This window comes from Perna viridis, chromosome 5 (genome assembly GCF_037379345.1).
Source record: "Perna viridis isolate PV_CMFRI_1.1 ecotype Kerala chromosome 5, ASM3737934v1, whole genome shotgun sequence".
Taxonomy (NCBI): Eukaryota; Metazoa; Mollusca; class Bivalvia; order Mytilida; family Mytilidae; genus Perna; species Perna viridis.
The window spans coordinates 824,010-843,391 of record NC_142449.1 but is presented as its reverse complement, the minus strand read 5'-3'; the positions used below and the strand labels follow the sequence as shown (position 1 = coordinate 843,391).

General features: G+C 33.6%; 1 protein-coding gene across 7 annotated transcripts in view; it reads left to right on the top strand.

Annotated features, from left to right (window-relative positions):
* Nucleotides 1-19,152, top strand: part of LOC148615519 (uncharacterized) — a 57,996-nt gene extending 38,844 nt beyond the window's left edge. For 5 of the 7 annotated variants that reach the window (XM_088581794.1, XM_088581793.1, XM_088581792.1 and 2 more), the window contains 9 exons: nucleotides 899-1,050; nucleotides 1,526-2,816; nucleotides 5,717-5,970; nucleotides 7,056-7,246; nucleotides 8,046-8,200; nucleotides 9,487-9,630; nucleotides 11,790-11,915; nucleotides 13,572-14,030; nucleotides 16,380-19,152. In XM_088581794.1, coding sequence (XP_088437920.1) covers nucleotides 899-1,050; nucleotides 1,526-2,816; nucleotides 5,717-5,970; nucleotides 7,056-7,246; nucleotides 8,046-8,200; nucleotides 9,487-9,630; nucleotides 11,790-11,915; nucleotides 13,572-14,030; nucleotides 16,380-16,882 — 3,275 coding nt within the window. In that variant the 3' untranslated portion in view covers nucleotides 16,883-19,152. The remainder of the gene's footprint in view (nucleotides 1-898; nucleotides 1,051-1,525; nucleotides 2,817-5,716; nucleotides 5,971-7,055; nucleotides 7,247-8,045; nucleotides 8,201-9,486; nucleotides 9,631-11,789; nucleotides 11,916-13,571; nucleotides 14,031-16,379) is intronic. The other 2 variants (XM_088581797.1, XM_088581796.1) reach the window with 2 other exon arrangements.
* The last annotated feature ends 230 nt before the right edge of the window (nucleotides 19,153-19,382 follow it).

Below are 19,382 nucleotides of genomic sequence, written 5' to 3'. Positions count from 1 at the left end.
TGTTGATAATTGTCCCCACTGCAACATAGAAGGGGACATAGAAATACTGGTGTTCCTCCGTCTGTGCATGTGTTTGTCACACTTTGTGGATGCAACTACTCAAAAATTACTTGACAGAATTGGTTAAAACTTTGTAGGATTGTTATTCATCATTTTGTAATTGATAAAATTGTGCCGCTATTGTGATTCAACAAATTTTACGGGAGTTATGGGATTTTGTTGAATTTTTACATACTACACTATAGGAACATTTTGATTTGACAAATTTTATGGGAGTTATTAGAATTTGTTGACTTTGTACATACTACACTATAGGAACACTTTGTGGACGCAACTCCTCGGAAATTGCGCAACAGATTTTGTTCAAAGTTTGTAGGATTGTTAATCACCATATGTTGTTGATCATATTGCGCTATTTTGTTTGTTAAATTTTACAGAAGTTATGGGACTATGTTGAATTTATACATATTACACTATAGGAACTCATTGTGGATGCAACTCCTCAGAATGCCCTCTATGGAATTTGTTCAAATTTGGTAGGATTGGTAGTCACCATATGTAGTTGATCATATTTCCCCACAGTTTTGTTTTGACCAATTTTACAGAAGTTGTGGGGCTCTTGCATTTCAATTTTTTTTTGCAGCAGCCGGTACATATTGTTACGCGTAGCAATCTTGTTTAATATAGATGATTATACCACATTTAAACTTCCTTGATTTATGAGATTTATGAAAAAAAAAAAACAGATCTGTTTATGTATTACAATTCCCTACGAGTACTATAGTCATTTTAGTTCGAACTAATGTGCTAATTTTGTTTAATAGGACAACACTGATTGTCATAATGTCAGTTAATATGTGGTCCTGTACTGTCAATCTAACAAAACCATTTGTTACAGGATATGATTGGTGTTTACTGGACAGTGTGTACATACAGAATCTGACTAGTAGTTTAGATAAACAGAAGTGGCATAGATTTTTCTCTAGACTTGGTATAGCTGACTTCATTACAGTTAGACATCAGAAGGTTGACTTGGACTCTAACACAGTGGTAAAGATAACTTAAGTACATTGTCATTTGGGCTTCTTGAATTACAGTATTACTAATGAGAAATGTGCTTTAAAGTTTTTTAAATGTAACAAAGCTTTTTTAAGTGTGAATTCTTATTATTCAGTATATATATATTTTCAAATCATTTGTTTGACCATTTGGGGAAAGTTTTCACAGAAACCAAGGTAATTGAACAATTCAGAAAATCAACTTTCGTTCTCATAAATAATGTTGCATCGTTGCAGCATCCTCGTAAAATACATTTTTGACCAATGAGGACATCATGAACAAACACTAGTAGATTAGGTATATAACTCATTATGTTTTCTATATGTTTTGAAATAATATTTAATAATTATGTTGAAATATAAAGAATTTTTTTCTGATGGACCTTAGGAATTAGAATTATGATATACATCATGGTTGTTTAACTTTCTTTTAATGAGGTAATTTTATTCCATTTGTTTTGTTGCAGAAAGACAGTGCTTGGGTTGCCATAGAACAGCTGTATCCAGAAGATTTTAAGGAAGGTTGTATTATAGATGACTATAGTTGTGATGAGATCCGTGACCTCCTAAGATCTAACACAGCTCCTAATTCTTACCTAACACAAATGACATCCTTGTGTGAAATCTTAGATCAGGTGTGGGATACTCAGTTTGCTAAGTTCACTAAAACAAAGTTAGTCAGGAAAGACAACCAGCAGGAACGAGAAGTCGATTCCTCATTCAGTATCTGGCTAAAAAAAACTGACTGGTTGCCTGCCATTGAGGTAACAGCATCAATGGAGAAAAATAACATTGCAAAATACCAGGAGAAGGTTACAACAAGAGTTCCATCAACTCTGTACTATCCCCTCACAGATATAGTCAAACTTCTACATTACACTGTCACTTATGCTGATGTAGAGTTTAATGTCAGCAAAAGCACATTTGCTAAGTTTCTGGGTCTGAAATTTGAAGTCATCATTGAAGATCTCCTCAACAGTTTGAAAGGTTGGGGTCAAAGGTCAGATCCTAATGTACCATTGTTTTTTGTGACCTCACATGACCACATACAGAAGATCTACAAACACTTGAGCGATAATCTGCCTAGGAAACAGATTCAAGATTTCTTAGATAAGGAGCCAGTCATTTTTGTTCCAGTCAGAATACATGCATATGATTTTGGTAGTGTTCAAACAAACAGAAGATTTTCAATTGATGTGGCTGGACAGATGTTAAACAGACAAGAAGTCTGGTGGGAAGATAAAACAGGACTGTTTGTTAAATATCATGATACTTTAGAGGAGATTCATGCTGATATTGGAAAGAAGAAGATTCTCTCTCAGTATGACAAGTACATTCAATCTAAAGAACTTAAAGAATTTTTCAAGCTTGGGTTTGTTCAGGAATCTCCTGAAGTTGAAGAATATGCAGAGTTGCTAGTTCATGCTGCTGGATCTCAGAGCCATGTTGAACCAAGAGTGCTTGATGATGTGATGAAAATATTCTCAAGAATTGGTGAACTGATGTATGTGGATGACAATGACCCTGAGAAAGAGACCAAAAATCTTCTGTGTGAAAATTGGAGGAAGAGCATGTTGGGTATATTGAAGGGACAGGCTGTTATCCCGACTAAGAGGAAAACATGGGTTTCTATTGATTCCAAACCAGTCATTGCTGATAGCAAGGAATATGAAAATATTTTCCATGAAAATGACAAAGTCCATTTTGTTTTATTTGAGGAGTCCAGCCATCAGAGGCGTCTCCATTCTGATAGACATAGTAAGTATTAGATTTAAAATGAAAATAGATGTTACTGAACAATACTATCACAATCTGTTTATATACAGCTTAAATAGAACTGAATGATTTATGATATTCATATGACCACAAAATTGCGGTCGCATAATGTTATGATGCTGTCGTTATCATTGTCAGTGTTGTTAACTTTTTTGTTTCCGTAGGATAACTTTATTTGTAGTGAACCAAATGTCATGAAATTTAGATTTATTTTTACTTGTTGCTAGAGGAAACTTCCTTTTTTAAAATGGGGATACTGGCCCCTTCCGTTCTGCAAAAAATGGACCAAAATAGATGTTTATTTAAAATTGATGCCGAAGGTTTATTTCTCAATCAATTTTGACTATTCATTTTAGCTTGCTTGGTGTCTATGTCTCTGTCTTCCTTGTTGTCATTGTTGTTAGCAATTTTCCACTCCTCTCCTCAGAAATTACTGAAACAATATAAACCAAACTTGGTATAAATTGTCCTTTTGGTATTCTGCATAGAACTGATTTGGGGATTTTTTATTCTTTAAAAAAGTTGCCTCCTTTACTATAAAAAGAACAAAAAGTCAGACAGAAGTTTTTCACATGTAACTGAAAACCTGTTAGTGTATAGCATGATGATCTATCAGTGGTCATAGAACTTATGTGGAGATTTTTGATCTGTTAAAACATGGCCACCATTGCTAAAAATAGAACATAGGGGTCAGACAGAAGTTTTTCACACACACACACACACACACACACACACATATATATATCCAAAACCTTTAGGTTCAGCCAAATTCTTTCATTTTCCAAAATGATCCTTATTATAAGGCCTACAAAGGTCTGCAAGGGATCAAAGTTGTTAGACAACTCCTTGTTAGCATTATTGCCCTTGAAAGGTAAAAAAATACTTTTTTTCAGTTTTCAGCCAATATTTTGAAAACTGTGATAGAAGGAAAGAAACTTTCATTGCTGAAATTATCCTTATTATAAGACCTGCAAAATCTGCAAGGATCAAAGTTGTCAGAAGACTCCTTGTTAGAGTTATTGTCCTTGAAAGGAGAAATATGCTGTTTTTAGAACTTTTCAGCCAATATCTTAAAAACTATGATAGATAGAAAGAAACTGTTAGTTGACAAAATTGTTGAGGTCTCACTAACCACTTCTGACGTTCCCATTACTTTACATGTTAAAGTTAACATTTTCGAAGTTCCAATGTGAATTCCTAGGACAAATGGGACCTTAATGTGGCATACCAATACGAAGCTTTAAAAAAGAGGATATTCTTACTGGGGTATAAATGGTACGGTCATAGTCTAAATTTTTCACCAAATTACCTTGAAGACAAAATACTCAGAAAACCACATGTTTTCATTCACAAAAAAATGGCAGCATGGGGCAATTTACAGAGTCATGTCAGCAGTATTCATACGCACTAGTTAAAAATAATGCATATATTCTAAAAATAGACTCTCTAAGCTTTAATTTGATAGCAATATCTATTAATAGAATGAAATAAAACACTCATAATAAATAGACTTACAATTACTTTGTTTTTGGTATTACATAGGGGGTTGGCCAATTGACCCAGAAGTGGTAAGTGAGACCTGAACATCTTGTTAGAGTTATTGCCCTTGAAATGCAAAAAAATAGCCAGGTGAGCAATTCAGGGTCCTGGGAGCCTTTTGTTCTTCAGCTTATCCCTTCCTTTGGTTCTCAACTGTTATCAAAGTAATAACTCCTATACATCTTAAACCTCTGCACTATATTGTACATCAGATGACATGAGTCCAGTTCTGTAATTTTTATTATTTTCAGGTCTTTATTTGTCTTTACAGCAAATTTACCCTATGTCCATTTCATTTTACAACTCATAATTTGTCTAAATAGAAGCAATAGAGCTCCAGAGCAGGAGATAGGATTCTTCCTCCTTCGTAAGATTTTTATGAATAAGAATATTTTATTGGTAAGAACATGTCAGGTTACTATTTACTGTCATGTTTGGAGTCCTATTTACTGTCCTGTTAGGTGCTCTATTTACTGTCCAGTTAGGTGTACTATTTACTGTCCTATTTGGTGTCCTATTTACTGTCTTGTTTGGTGCCCTATTTACTGTCCTGTTTCGTGTCCTATTTACTGCCCTGTTTGGTGTACTATTTACTGTCCTGTTAGGTGTCCTATTTACTGTCCTGTTGGTGTCCTGTTAGGTATCATATTTATTGTCCTGTTAAGTGCTCTATTTACTGTCCTGTTAAGTGTCCTATTTACTGTCCTGTTAGGTGTCCTATTTACTGTCCTGTTAAGTTCCTATTTACTGTCCTGTTGGGTGTCATATTTACTGTCCTGTTAGGTGTACTATTTACTGTCCTGTTAGGTGTCCTATTTACTGTCCTATTTGGTGTCCCATTTTCTGTCCTATTTGGTGTCCCATTTTCTGTTCTGTTTGGTGTATTATTTACTGTTCTGTTAGGTGTACTATTTACTGTCCTGTTAGGTGCCCTATTTACTGTCCTGTTGGGTGTCTTATTTACAGTCCTGTTAGGTGTCTTATTTACTGTCCTGATTGGTATTCTATTTACTGTCCTGTTAGGTGTACTATTTACTGTCCTGCTTTGTGTCCTATTTACTGTCCTGTTAGGTGTCTTATTTATTGTCCTGTTTTTGGTGTCCTATTTACTGTCCTGCTTGGTGTCTTATTTACTGTCCTGTTTTGGTGTTCTTTTTACTGACCTGTTTTGTGTCCTATTTATTGTCCTGTTAGGTGTCTTATTTACTGTCCTGTTTTGGTGTTCTTTTTACTGTCCAGCTTTGTGTCCTATTTATTGTCCTGTTAGGTGTACTATTTACTGTCCAGTGTGGTGTCATTTAAATAGACTTAAGTCAAATCATCTTTGTTTCTTTTTTAATTAGGGGGATCAAATTATTTCATTAACCATGAAGCCAGACTTAATGTGCTAAGGATGTGTGGTATTGAGGATCTGAGTGGTTTGGTAGAGGAGGATATCATCCCCGAAATGTTTATACCTTGTCCCAAACTACAGGCTTACATGTGTAAATGTGTTCCCCTGATACAGAAATTTTTGTATAACAACTATAGATTAGTATATGTCAACCTGTTTGAGAATGGAATACTCCAGACTATGGCAAAACTAAACTGTATTGAGGTAAGACAGCCAGCTAGAAAATGGAATAGCCCAAATTATGGCAAAACTACTCTGTTTTGAGGTAAGACAGCATTCTAAAAATGGTATAGCCTAGACTTTGGCAGAACTATACCTTATTGTGGTAAGGAAGCATTATAGAAAATAGAATAGCTGAAAGTATGGAGAAACTACACTGTATTGAGGTAAGACAGAATTCTAGAAATTTGGATAGCCCAGACTATGGCAAAACTACACTGTATTGAGGTCAGACAGCCAGCTAGAGAATGGGATAGCCCAGACTATGGCAGAACCACAATGTATTGAGGTAAGACAGCTGGCTAAAGTATGGAATAGCCCAGAGCTTGGCAAAACTACTCTATATTGAGTCAAGACAGCCAGCTAGAGAAAGGAATAGGCCAGAGTATTCCAGAACTATGCTGTATTGAGATACTGGTAAGGAAGCATGCTAAAGAATGGAATAGCCCAAAGTATGACAAAACCACTGTTGAGGATTATTGACTTTCTTAATATCACGAGAACTGTGTGACTCATGTTAAGCGTTGTAGCACTTTTGTAAAGTCATCCACTATGTTTCTATGTGTAAATGTCACATCAATGTAAAAACATCAGTTAGCGGTCCTCCTTTAAGTGTAATGTCTAAGAATCGTCTTTTGCTCAGTCGACACTAAACACAACGCAATGATATCACTATACAATCACGACAACTACACTGTATTGAGGTAAGATACCATGGTAGAGAAGGGAATAGACCAGTGAGTGATGTTTTATTGTCTGTTTTATTTGTTTGACTAGACAGGGAATCTGTGGTATTTGGAGGATGTCTAATGATAATGCTGTACTATGTCTTACTGTTTCAAGGTTTTCTTTTGTATAGTAAAACTATGGAAAGAGTAAGAAGTATGTAAATTGTTTACTTTTTAATACATGTACTTTGATGAATAAATTTGCGAATTGTGAAGATGTTTCTGTTAGTAAACAAGTGAATGAGAACTCTTTTAATATTGCTTATAGCAAAATAATAATAATTACTTTTTTTATTATTCTGCTATAAAGTAAAGATAGGAACATTGACATTTTTTTTTCAGACTAACAGATTAGAAGTGCGATATTCGTTTAGGAACACAGAAGATATTTATGCCATCAGATCTGAGATATGTTCATTGAAGGATGATCAGTTTATATTCCATAACAAGTCTATAGAGTCCTATGGAGAAATAAACAAAGTTATAGCTAAAGTCTTCAGTAACAATGACAGTCACTGCTTTAGGGAACTAAGGTGTGTTTCATAGCTCCAGTCTGCAATAACAATAACTGCTTTTGTAATGATAAATTGAGAGTATTGTACTATAGTTTTCAGTCAAGAGCATAGTTCTTACTCGCAATGTCAAGCTGATATTACTGTACCATTAATTTCAGTCAGGTGTGTAATTCTTACTTTTAAAGTCAAGGTGACACTACTGCACCGTTGATTTGGTCAGTGGTGTAATTTTTTACTTGTAACATCAAGGTGACACTACTGCACCGTTGATTTGGTCAGTGATGTAATTTTTTACTTGTAACATCAAGCTGACACTACTGCACCATTATATTCAGTCAGGTACTAAGTAATCCGTAAAAAGAATTGAACCAAATTCTTCAAACTTAAACCAATCTGATTAAGAAGTCACATGCATGGACTTTACATTATTTATCAGTTTGTATATGTTACATATATGTGGGATGTTTATGCACCTTTTATGATTTGCAGTACTAAGTTGACACAAAATCTTGGTTCTAGGGCTAAACCCTTATTGTCAATGACACTATAGTAAAGTCTTGGTTCTAGGGCTAAACCCTTATTGTCAATGACACTAAAGTAAAGTCTTGGTTCTAGGACTAAACTCTTATGGTCAATGTCACTAAAGTATGTTTTTACAAAGTTGGAATAATTTGAGGCATTGTGTTATTTTATTCTTTTTGTCGTTGAGATTCATCATTATGACACACATTAACATGGCCACATCAGAAATATGTGCCTTTGAACATTCTTATCATAACTTTGGCCGTGCCACAATATTTTGTTTTATATGTTTTAGGAACTTCCTGACAGACGTACATAGTTGTATTACAGGCCAGGGTACTGAGACATTAGATAAATGTGTGTCTAGATACAGTGCTGACGATTTACCATCAAGTATGGAAGTATGGACTGTGCCTGAACCAATTCTACCTGAACCTGAACTTGAACCAGGTGAATAGATGTGTTAGAAATACTAGTTTGACCACCAAATTTGTTAACTACTAGGCAGGACTGACTGAAATTTCGGAAAATTCTAATATCTAAATAACAAAAGTATTTGAAATTTGAGTTAGGGGCTCATTTTTATGTCCAAAGAAATTGTGGACATTTAATGGTATCATGCTGCAATCTTCGATTTTGGCATCTTCACACAATAACTTTATTATATGAGTGTATAGATCTTTACTAAATTATACCACTAGGGGCCATACCACATAAGGGTTTGTGGTTTGTGGTTGTTACTTGAACCATTTAGGAATTATGGACCAAAATGGTTCAGAAATAATGAACAATGTCATGATGTTTAGATTTAAGTATAAGTGAATGGATCTCACTAGAATGTATATCAATGGAAATTGTTACACAGGGTGCCATATTCCCAACAGAAAACTGGGATTGATTTTGGGATTGTTGAACAATTGGAGAATAAGAACCATAATTGGGCCATTTAAATTCTTGTCAAATTGTTATCCTGTATCAAACTTTACAGGCAACCTTCTTAGAAATTATTTGAAATTTGGTATACAGCTTCAGGTGATTGTAGTTTTTGCTTTTTGGCTCTGTCAGGCATAACTTCCTATTGCTGGTGAGTTTTTGTTGCTTTTAAGGTAGATCATACCTAATACTTTTAAGGTAGATCATACCTAATACTTTTAAGGTAGATTATATGTAATACTTTTGGTAGATAGAATTTAAGGTGCATCATACCTTATACTTTTAGTAGATAGATTTTCCTAATTTTTCTCAAAAATGACATTGAAGGAACACACTGTAAAATTGTAGGTCACTAAACTTAATAACCAGATAATTTAGCCTAAATAAGGAGATTTTTTACAACATTTTATGTAGATTCCGTAGGGAATTTTCAGTTTTCACTTTCTGTTCAAAAACTAGTAAATAAAATTTCTTAAAAATTTGTATAATGAAAACAGCTGACATTATTTCATATTTAAAAAAGAAAATTGGGGGTCACAGAACTTTTTCTATAGAAAGTATTGTATCTGAAATGTTTGGCTCAGTACAGAATCCATCTCCAGTTTATTGTTCCTGGGATGGGCATCTTTGGCATGTGGACACATTTGCTTGTATTAATTGCCTTTATTTTTCAATATGGTGTATCTTTTTATCAGTTAAAATTTCAGCTTTAATTTTAATGTTGCCACTTCTTTGCTTTGTCTGATATTTTGAGAAGAGATTGATGTGATATTATATAGCATTTGCTTTATATCTATTAATAGAACCTGTTGAAACTGTTGGGGTAGACTTTGAGGAAGGCGAGATAATTGAGGATGGAGATGAACAAAAGGAAAAAGAACCTGGACCAATGAGGGCTTGGCCTCCAATGTCAGATGCAGTAAAGAAAGATAAACCTAAGTCTAGAGGTAAGTAAACCTATGAACCGAGGTCTACAGGTCAGAAAAAAACTGTCAAACCCAGATTTGACCTACAAATTCAATTTAGGGGTAGGATAACCTACAGGCCCAGCTCTAGAGGTAGGGTAACCTATAAATCCAGGTATGGTGGTATGATAACCTATAAAACCAGTTTCAGTGGTAGGATATCCTACAAACCCAGGTCTAGAGGTAGGATACTACAAACCCATGTATAGAGGTAGGATAACCTACAAACCCATGTCTAGAGGTAGGATAACCTACAAAGCTAGGTCTAGAGGTAGGCTAACTTACAATCCCAGGTTCAGAGGTAGGATATCCTACAAACTCAGGTATAGAGGTAGGATAACCCATAAACCCAGGTCTAGAGGTAAGATAACCTATAAACCCAGTTTCAGAGGTAGGATAGCCTATAAGCCTAGGTCTAGAGGTAGGATAATCTTTAAACCCAGTTTCAGAGGTAGGATAACCTCAAACCCGGGTTAAGAGGTAGGATAAATCATATAAGTCCATCTTGTTTTTTAGCTCACCTGGCCATAGGCCATGTGAGGTATTGCCATCACTTGGTGTCCGTCGTTGTCGTCGTCATGGTCATTAACAATTTCTTCAAACATCTCCTCTGAAACTACTGAATAGATTTGCATGAAACTTATAATGACTGTTCCTAAGGGCATCCTGCACAAAATGACTGTTTGGATTTTTGATTGGTTAAAAAACATGTTAGACGTTACTAAGAATAGAACATAGGGGTCAGACAGTAGATTTTTGCATATATCTCCAAAGTCGTTAAGTATAGCCAAATTCTGACATAGGTTAAAGGTTTAGCCAAATTCTAACATAGGGTCAAAGTATTCAGCATGATGAGATCTATCTGTGGTCAAATTGTGGTGAAAATCTGTTGACCCATGTTGGAGTTATTGCCCTCTTTGGACGTTTTTTTGATGTTTTTGATGTTATTACTTTCAAAATCTTCTTCTCCATTACTACTGTACAGAATTCAATTAAAGTTGGTATTTTTGTTTTTTAGGTTATCCTAAACAAAATGACTGTTTGGATTTTTGATCGGTTAAAAAACATTAGAACATAGGGGTCAGACAGCAGATTTTTGCATACCTCTCCAAAACCGTTAGGTTTAGTCAAATTCTGAAACAGTTAAATGAGATCTATCTGTGGTCAAATTTTGGTGAAAATCTGTTGACCCATGTCCGAGCTATTACCCATTTTGTACGTTTTTTGCCGTTTTTGATGTTATTACTTTCAAAAATCTTCTTCTCCAATACTGCTATACAAAATTCAATGAAAGTTGGTATTTTTTAAATTTTTTTTTAAGAGTATCCTTAACAAAATGACTATTTTGATTTTTGATCGGTTAAAAAACATGGCTTCCGTTACTAAAAATAGAACATAGGGGTCATACAGAAGTTATTTGCATATATCTCCAAAACCGCTAGGTTTGGCCAATATCTTTCAGTTGCAGAAATGTCCTTATTATAAGGCCTACAAAAGTCTCCAAAGGATCAAATTTGTCAGACGACTCCATATAAAGGTTATTGCCCTTGAGAGGTGAAAAATGACTTTTAAAAAGTTTTCAGCCTATATATTGAAAACTATGATAGATAGAATGAAACTTTCAATTGCTGAAATGATTCTTATTATAAGGCCTACAAAAATCTCAAGGGATCAAAGTTGTTAGACGACTCCATATAAGGATTATTACTCTTGAAAGGCAAGCAGTTATGTTTTTTTGAAGTTTTCAGTCAATATCTTGAAAACTATAATAAATAGAATGAAACTTTCAGTAGATGAAATGATCCTCATGATAAGTCCTACCGAAGTCTTCATGGAGTCAAAATTGTCAAACAACTTGTTCGAGTTATTTCCTTTGAAAGGCAAAAATTTAACCAGGTGAGCAATTCAGGCTCCTGGGAGCCTTTTGTTGTTTTTTTTTTTTTTTGACACCTCTATTCATAAAAAAGAACAAACATTATTTCCAAGAACAGTCATTGTCATATGATATTGTCTAAGCAAAAATTGTCTCTGTTACAATGATGATATTTCTGAAAACTTATTACCTCACTTAATCATGTCTTATCTTAAACTACAGTTACAGAAGTGTATTTGCTTTACTACAATGACTTTTAACATTTCAGCAAAGAGAGATGATCAAGGAGAGTCTAAAGTGTGGCCACCTCCACAGGCTCCTGACTACATGAAAACTGTAAAGGACCTACCATCTGGTGTTAGGGTCATGCATGACAGACAGACAGACGAATCAGGTATGTATGGCCACAAAGGGTACAAAAAAATGCTAAAAAAAAATTCCTATTGTCCTACTTATATTCATGGTTTGACAAACCTTACTGTAGAACATAGTATGCCGTTTGGGAGAGCACCACACTTCATACATGTGAAATACCCTAACTGTAGAGTTCTTTCAGGAAAGGCTCTTGAAAGCCACTACAGATAAAAAAAAATTTGCTACCCCTACCTATTTCTCCCATTTCTGTTGACAACCATACTTTAGCTTTTTCTTGTTCTAATTCCTCCCAATTTTCATTTAATTTGTTTTTAATTGATAGTTGTTTGCTCTTGTTCAGACTGTGAATGATGTATTTGAATTTGGACATTAAATGGACGAAAATCAATATGTTTGAACTACCATGTTTATAGTGAGTGTATTATGACATACCATTGATAGGCACTTGTTAACAGTTGGCTGAGATAATGTATGTACAATTTTCAATTTTTGTTAAAGTATTTCTAGCGATTGTTAATGTACTTTAATTTTGTTTCGGTTGCTTATTTGGCACTGAGGAATGCTTTTATATGGCACTGTCATATTCATTCATTAATACCCATTATTTCTTATCATTGAAAATCAGTAATTTCAATTGGATAAAACCTTTTCACGTGGTATTAATTAATCTGCAGTAAGAAGTTTTATCAGTCAATACCACAATGTGATTATCCCCTTATTTTACCAGTCAATACCACAATGTGATTATCCCCTTATTGAAACGCATTCGTGATCAAGCAGTTGTCAATGTAAATATGACGATCCGCACATCTTCTCCTGATGCAGAAACACGATTTGCATTGCTTTCTGAAATGAAAAAAATCAAGGATATGGTTCCTCAATGAAATAAACATACTAGTTTTGATAAACTGGTCAATATTACGATATTTTTACTGCCCACAGGACAGTGGTATTGACTAAGACAGCGATAATGATGGAGCAGCTGCTCTCATTAAATTACATGTTTCTTATTTGTCGATTTGATCATCTTTTTTGCTCTTTCAACATACGATTGCAGTACTTGACCAAATTTACAAGCTATATACGTGTATGGATTATACAAATCAACACATTTTACGACATGAAGACCCTAGTTGAGGCATGGAAAAAATAAGGTTTAGAGGTTCAAAGGTCAACAGACTGACATGTACAAAACAAACATTGAACCATGATAAATTTTATTTTATTTTTTAGAAATTTAAAATATAGGATTTTATTCAATAAGAAATTCTGCATATCTGTAAAAAGAAAAGGGGGAATAAGAAAAAGATCTGAAAAAAAAAATGCATTGTACATAAATATTTCTCTTGAGAAATCCTTATGTAAGTAAAAGTGGATGAAACATTGCGGCTGTCAGCTTGTTGTTCCACAATAACTACTGAAAATACATAATACACTGTTCTTATTTTTGTTGGTTTCTATTTTTGTGGGGTGTAAAATTTGTATTAGTTTGGGGAGTTTTGAGTTCATGGATTTGTTTTTTGTCTTTTAAGTTTTCATGGAAATTTTATACTTTGTTGGGAAATTCAAATTGGTTGACCAAACAACAATAAGTCTTCCCATGTATCGTATATGTTTTATTTTCATTTTATGTGTATTCCATAGAAAAGTGAAAATGTCAATGTTTATTTATCAACAGAGCCTTTAGAGAGAAGACCACAGCCTTCAGGTGAAGGTGGTCATCCCAGAACTGTATTATTGCCACACCCACAACAGGGACAAGGGGGGTTATTACCTCACCCACATGGAAGAGAAACAGGTGGCTTATTGCCACATCCTACAGGCCAAAATGACATTGGGAATGTTGAAAGACGAGTGGCTCCAACTCTAATTCCTGGTTTACATGGTGTCACCGAACCTGTTATCCCAGGACTGGGAGGTTTAGAGAGTATTATCCGATCAGATGATCATCAGCCAATGTCAATAGATGGTCAGTCTAATGAGAATCAGACCAAACAGGAGACTCCTTCTACTCCCAAACCAGAGGAGACTGCACAACCTTGTGATAATGAAGGAAATCTATCAGGGAAGAGGAGGAGGACGTCTGGAGGTGATTCTCATTCCCACCCTATGGCAAAGAAACCTGCCATTTTAGGTATTTTATGCATAGTACATTCCCATTTACTGCTTTCCATGGCATTATCAAATATTGTAAGGTGATGCAAGTATACAGTCTGCATAAGAGTCAGGCGGTGGACATTGATACTTTCTCCCATTCTAAGCCAGTAACACTGTGGTGATTAGAGTGTCATGCCATTTTACATTTTCCAAGTGCATATTTAATGGGAGAAACATATTACTAAAGGATAATCTATTTATACATCATGCCATTTCTTCAGCAGAAACCATACAATAATTGATGATGCTATTCTCTAACTGACTTCACTTTTCACTTTTGTGCTTGCCTGTTTTTGTAATAGATAAACTGTGAATTTGTATATTTTATACACAGAGTATAGTAAGTATGATATAATACCCTTGGTCTGAAGGAGATGAGTATACTGTTTATCCATGTCTGTGTTTCTGTCAATGTCATTTTTTTCTTTCACAGTTTTCTCAGCAACTGCTCATCACAGTGGCTTGAAATTCAACACATTCTTGCTTTTTTTCTTATTTTCAAAAAATATTTGATAACTTACTGTTTATCAAGGACTTTGTTTATTTATTCTATATCTTGATTGAAAGTGGGAGTATCACTTGTGAGCCATCATTCACTGATTTCTTGTTTATTTTACTGAAGTTATGGATTATAAATAGGAACTATAATTATATATGATTTTAGTATGGTTAGTTATTATGCACGGAACTTTTAAGACAGTGTATTCATGTACATTGATAATCTTGTTAACATTTAACTTCACCTTTTAGACACTATGATTTATCAGAGTACATGTAGTCCTACCATATCATGGTTTATTGTAATACATGTAGTCCAATGGTTTTATCATAGTACATGTAGTTTTACCATACAGTAACTTCTATATTTCCAAATGCTTTTTATTACATTTTTGGTAGAATGTATAACTTTATGAAAGGATACTGCTCTTGACTTTCCATTTTTTTCTGATTTTTTTTTTGGACATTACTTCATTTCCTATGTGTCCTATTTTTGATAAAGGAGATTGTATATGTTTCCATTCGTATTTTCCTCACCATCAAGTTATTGTGGCATTCTTACTACAAATGTTTTTTGTAAATTTAAATTGCTTCCTTAAATGTGGAGTGCTTAGGTATGCCATTTTTATACTTTCTTTGATAAAAAATTGCAGATTGTGCTCATGTATAAATAATGTAATGATTTTTCAAAAAATCTTTTCAGTTTGAAACATTGAGTAAATTTTAGCACATGTCAAACTAGAAACAATGGTCTTCATGATACCTATATGACACTCCTTAAATAGAATAATAATTGTCTCAAAACTCCAATCTTATTTAAAAAAAAACTTGGATTGAACTTCACTTTAACATCTGTAAACATTTTAAAGCATGAGTGTTTAATGTTAGTATTGTTACTCCTCAAAGTCTTCCCTTGTACTTAATGCTAGCTTAAATTAAACGCTTATCTAAAACTGCATTTTGCATGATTTTCTTTAATTAAGTGGGAATGTTTGTGCTGAAGTATAAAGCAATATATATGTTTTCTAGGTTTTTAGATGGTATGGTCTCTGTTATGATGGAGTCTATAAACTATTTCTTTATGTAATTATGCCCCCTCCTTTTTCTTCTTTTGGGAGACATACTGTTTCTATACACAAGATAGTTTTGTCAGCTCTATTAACTGCTTTTAAACAACTGAACAGAAGTTACTATAATTGTGTAGATAAAAAAGAACACCATGATAGTTGTTCATATTAATTGTAAATTCGATGTTACCTTAACCTATGAAAGTTATGCCCCTTTTCATTCAATTTTGCTGGACAAAAACCATGTAACAATATGAGTAACATTGACCAAAATAATTATTGTTTGTAAAATGTTGCAAAATAATCTGGGTCAAGTGGTTAATTAATAAGACCAAAGTATAAAAGCAGATATATTTATTCAGCTGCTTCTACAAATTATCATCATTTATAATATATGTTTGATTATGGATAAATGGCAGCTAATTTAACATAAACTCAAACAGACAAAATGCATCCATGACATACAAAAGTCGTTTACATGTTCCCAACAACATTTCACAAAAACTCAAACATACAAAACACATCCACAACATACTCCTTCATTAAGTCCAAAAACAAAAACTGGGAATATTGTGCACTTTTGAGCATAAAAATCTCCTCATCTTCTGGTATGAAAGTAGACTTCACAAGGAGTGTGAACCTCTCCTCTACCTGCATTAAAAAAAAATGGGTGTTACTAATCTATTGGCAAAATGGATAAGTATACATTACTGAGGAAACTTTTGACCTTATACCAGTGCAGATATTGTACTGTATTTCAGGTTTACCAGTTTGGGAGAAAGAAGTTGGAGAATATGATGTGGAAGAATTAGCCAAGGGAGACAATCTGAAACTACCAGAAGGAATATTGGATAGTAGTATGTCAAAAGGATCTGGTCCAGATAACACAGAAATAGGGAGATGGGGAGAAAGTATTGTTCATCAATATCTAGAAAAAGAAAAGGATGAGAATCCCAATGTTTCATTCATCCACTGGTGTAATGAGTCTGAAGAACAAGGTCTCCCTTATGACTTCGAAGTTGGCGTGGTCACAGAAGAGGAAGAATTTACAGTGTATATTGAAGTGAAGAGTACCCTTTCAGACAATAAGGAGATATTTGAAATATCTTATCCACAGGTTAACTTTGCACAGGAGAAGAAGAATCGCTTTCATGTCTACCGAGTATTTAATGCTAATAACCCTGACCACGTCAAACTTGTCAGGATACAGAACCTAGCTGAGAAAATTAATCACAAACAAGTCAAATTATGTCTGGTCATTTAAACAATGGACATTGTGTACTGTATTCTGTCTGTCCGTCCCTAATTCACTGTCTGAATACCACTTTGGACAATTACTTTATAATGCTTTCAAGCAATATCCATGAAATATTGGGGATTTTTTTTCCTATTTTTTATTGAAGGTTCCTTCACCATTTTTATAAATTTCAATGTTACATTTTCCATTTATTGGACTATAAACAGAGGAATCTTACCATTCTTTGTCAATAACTAAAAAATGATTCCAACTCAGATGAATTGTTTTATCTTTATTGATGTGAACTCCCATTCAATTTTTGTAATTTTGCATTTGATATTCTTGAGTTGGGGACTTATTTATAAAAATTACGGAGTTATTCCTCATTATTTTTTTTACATTACTGGTAACTAAAAAAACACTTAGCAATTTAGTTACTATCTTTAGTTAGATCTTTATAAATTTCTGATTTTTATATTTTGCGAGCTATAGAACTTAATCATACAAAGTGAGTATTTCCTCATATTTGGACAATGACAACGACTCCAAAAAGTGCTTATAGCAATATCCATGAAACTTAGGTGAATTGTTTATTTCTTTATTCATACAAGATGAGCGGGGTTGGGTGAATCATGCACTGATGGCACAGCTCTTTATTGTTGAATGTGTTTATGTTGGCTATAGATGTTTAGTATAAAATCTGTTGTTCTGCACAACTTGGTAATGCTGCATTGACCTACATTGATATGAAGTTTTTTCAGAAGATGCAGCAATTTGTTTTCACTGATCTGAAGTTGAAACTTTTGACATTTGGACCATCAGTATACAGTCTTCACAGTTATCATTCTTTTTGAGTATTTGTTGCTTCCCACATATATATGATAGTTCTCAGTATACATACATGTCTACTTAGCAAGCTGATACATGTTGTAATGTGTATATACATGTACTTCATTCATATGATCATTGTTTTAATTGTTAATGATTATACTTATTTCTTGGGACCAGGTGTGATTTTGATTCCCCTTTTTCATTTTGTTACACAACAGATATACTAATAGATTAAATCCATTATAATCAGTATCACATCTGGAATGGATATTGTTGCTACTTTCTGTTAACACAAATTAAATTGCTTTCTTTTTATCACTAGTATTGTCCAAGTTTACACCATGTGATCAAATAAGTTCAAAATTAGTACTGTCCAGCTAGGGATGAGATTAGCAGGTTTAATCACATGATGTTTTTGTTTTTAGTAATTTTATAAGTCACCAATTGATCACATTGTAGTATGGTAAGGTTTGTTGTATTGTTACATTATGTTTCCATGGTAGCAGTGCTGTTAAATATGTGATTTAGTCATGATCATCAATTAATAGTGCCATAAACATTTAAGTCACATATATATACTGTGTATAAACAAGGCTGTCTTTTCAGCATGCTGTTTTGTATGTCCAATAGGAAAGTTATATCATTGTCTTGGATGGTAACTAACTGACACAGTATTCCTTATGAAACTTCTGGTTATTCAATACAGAAGAGCACAGAGTGATCATGTGACTGCTGCATTTTTTTTCATTGGATAATAAATATAGCTGTTTAATAAAAGTTATTATGTTTTAATGGAATCTTCTAAATTTCCATTTAAGTCTTTAAAATAATTTTGATAAACTTGCCTGTATTGATAAAAGATTTACTAAAAGATAAAAAAGTTAAAAAGGCTTGAACTCTGAACTTTTGATGACTTTGAATTTTGTGTTATTATGTAAATAAGAGGAGTAATGATTTAAAGGATGAATATTATATAGACATTATGTGGAAAGATGGGTGTTAATTTTATTGGAACTCGTGTTCTTAGAATGAAATGTCAGATTTCATATACTCTTCACTGTGGAACTCTGGTGTGATTTGTAAAGATTTTTAATTTAACTGCAATAACATCTTATTTGTATAAATATTTAAGTGTCAGTCTCTGTAAGTATCAGACAGAGACCTGGTATAACATCTTATTACTATCAATATTTAAGTGTCAGTCTCTGTAAGTGTCAGGCAGAGACATGGTATGAAATAACACAACACTTTGACATTGTTATTTGTTCTTAAAATTTGTTCCCTTTTCATCCCAGAAATATTGGAATTGTTGTAGATCCATCTAGCATTGTTTTATTAACATTATTAATCAATATTCTTTTCTTTGTTGATTTCTCATTTTTGTTTTGTTTTTCATCCTTTGATTTTTGTTTTGTTTTGTAAAATTGATATGAAGTGTTCTGTACAATAAAATGGTAGATGACTGATCTATTAGTGACAAGAATTAAAATTATGTAGTTTTGATGTTGATAAAACAAGATGATGTCATGGTTAAAAATATGGATAACAAATATATATCTAGCATAAGGTAGAAAGGGGCAGAATGACAAATGGTAGCAACATACATTGAATTACCCATGAAGTGGCGAGTGATTATGTGATATCCTTCCAAAAGGTTGTGTGTGTGTCTGTCTGTCTGTCCATTGCATAGATGGTT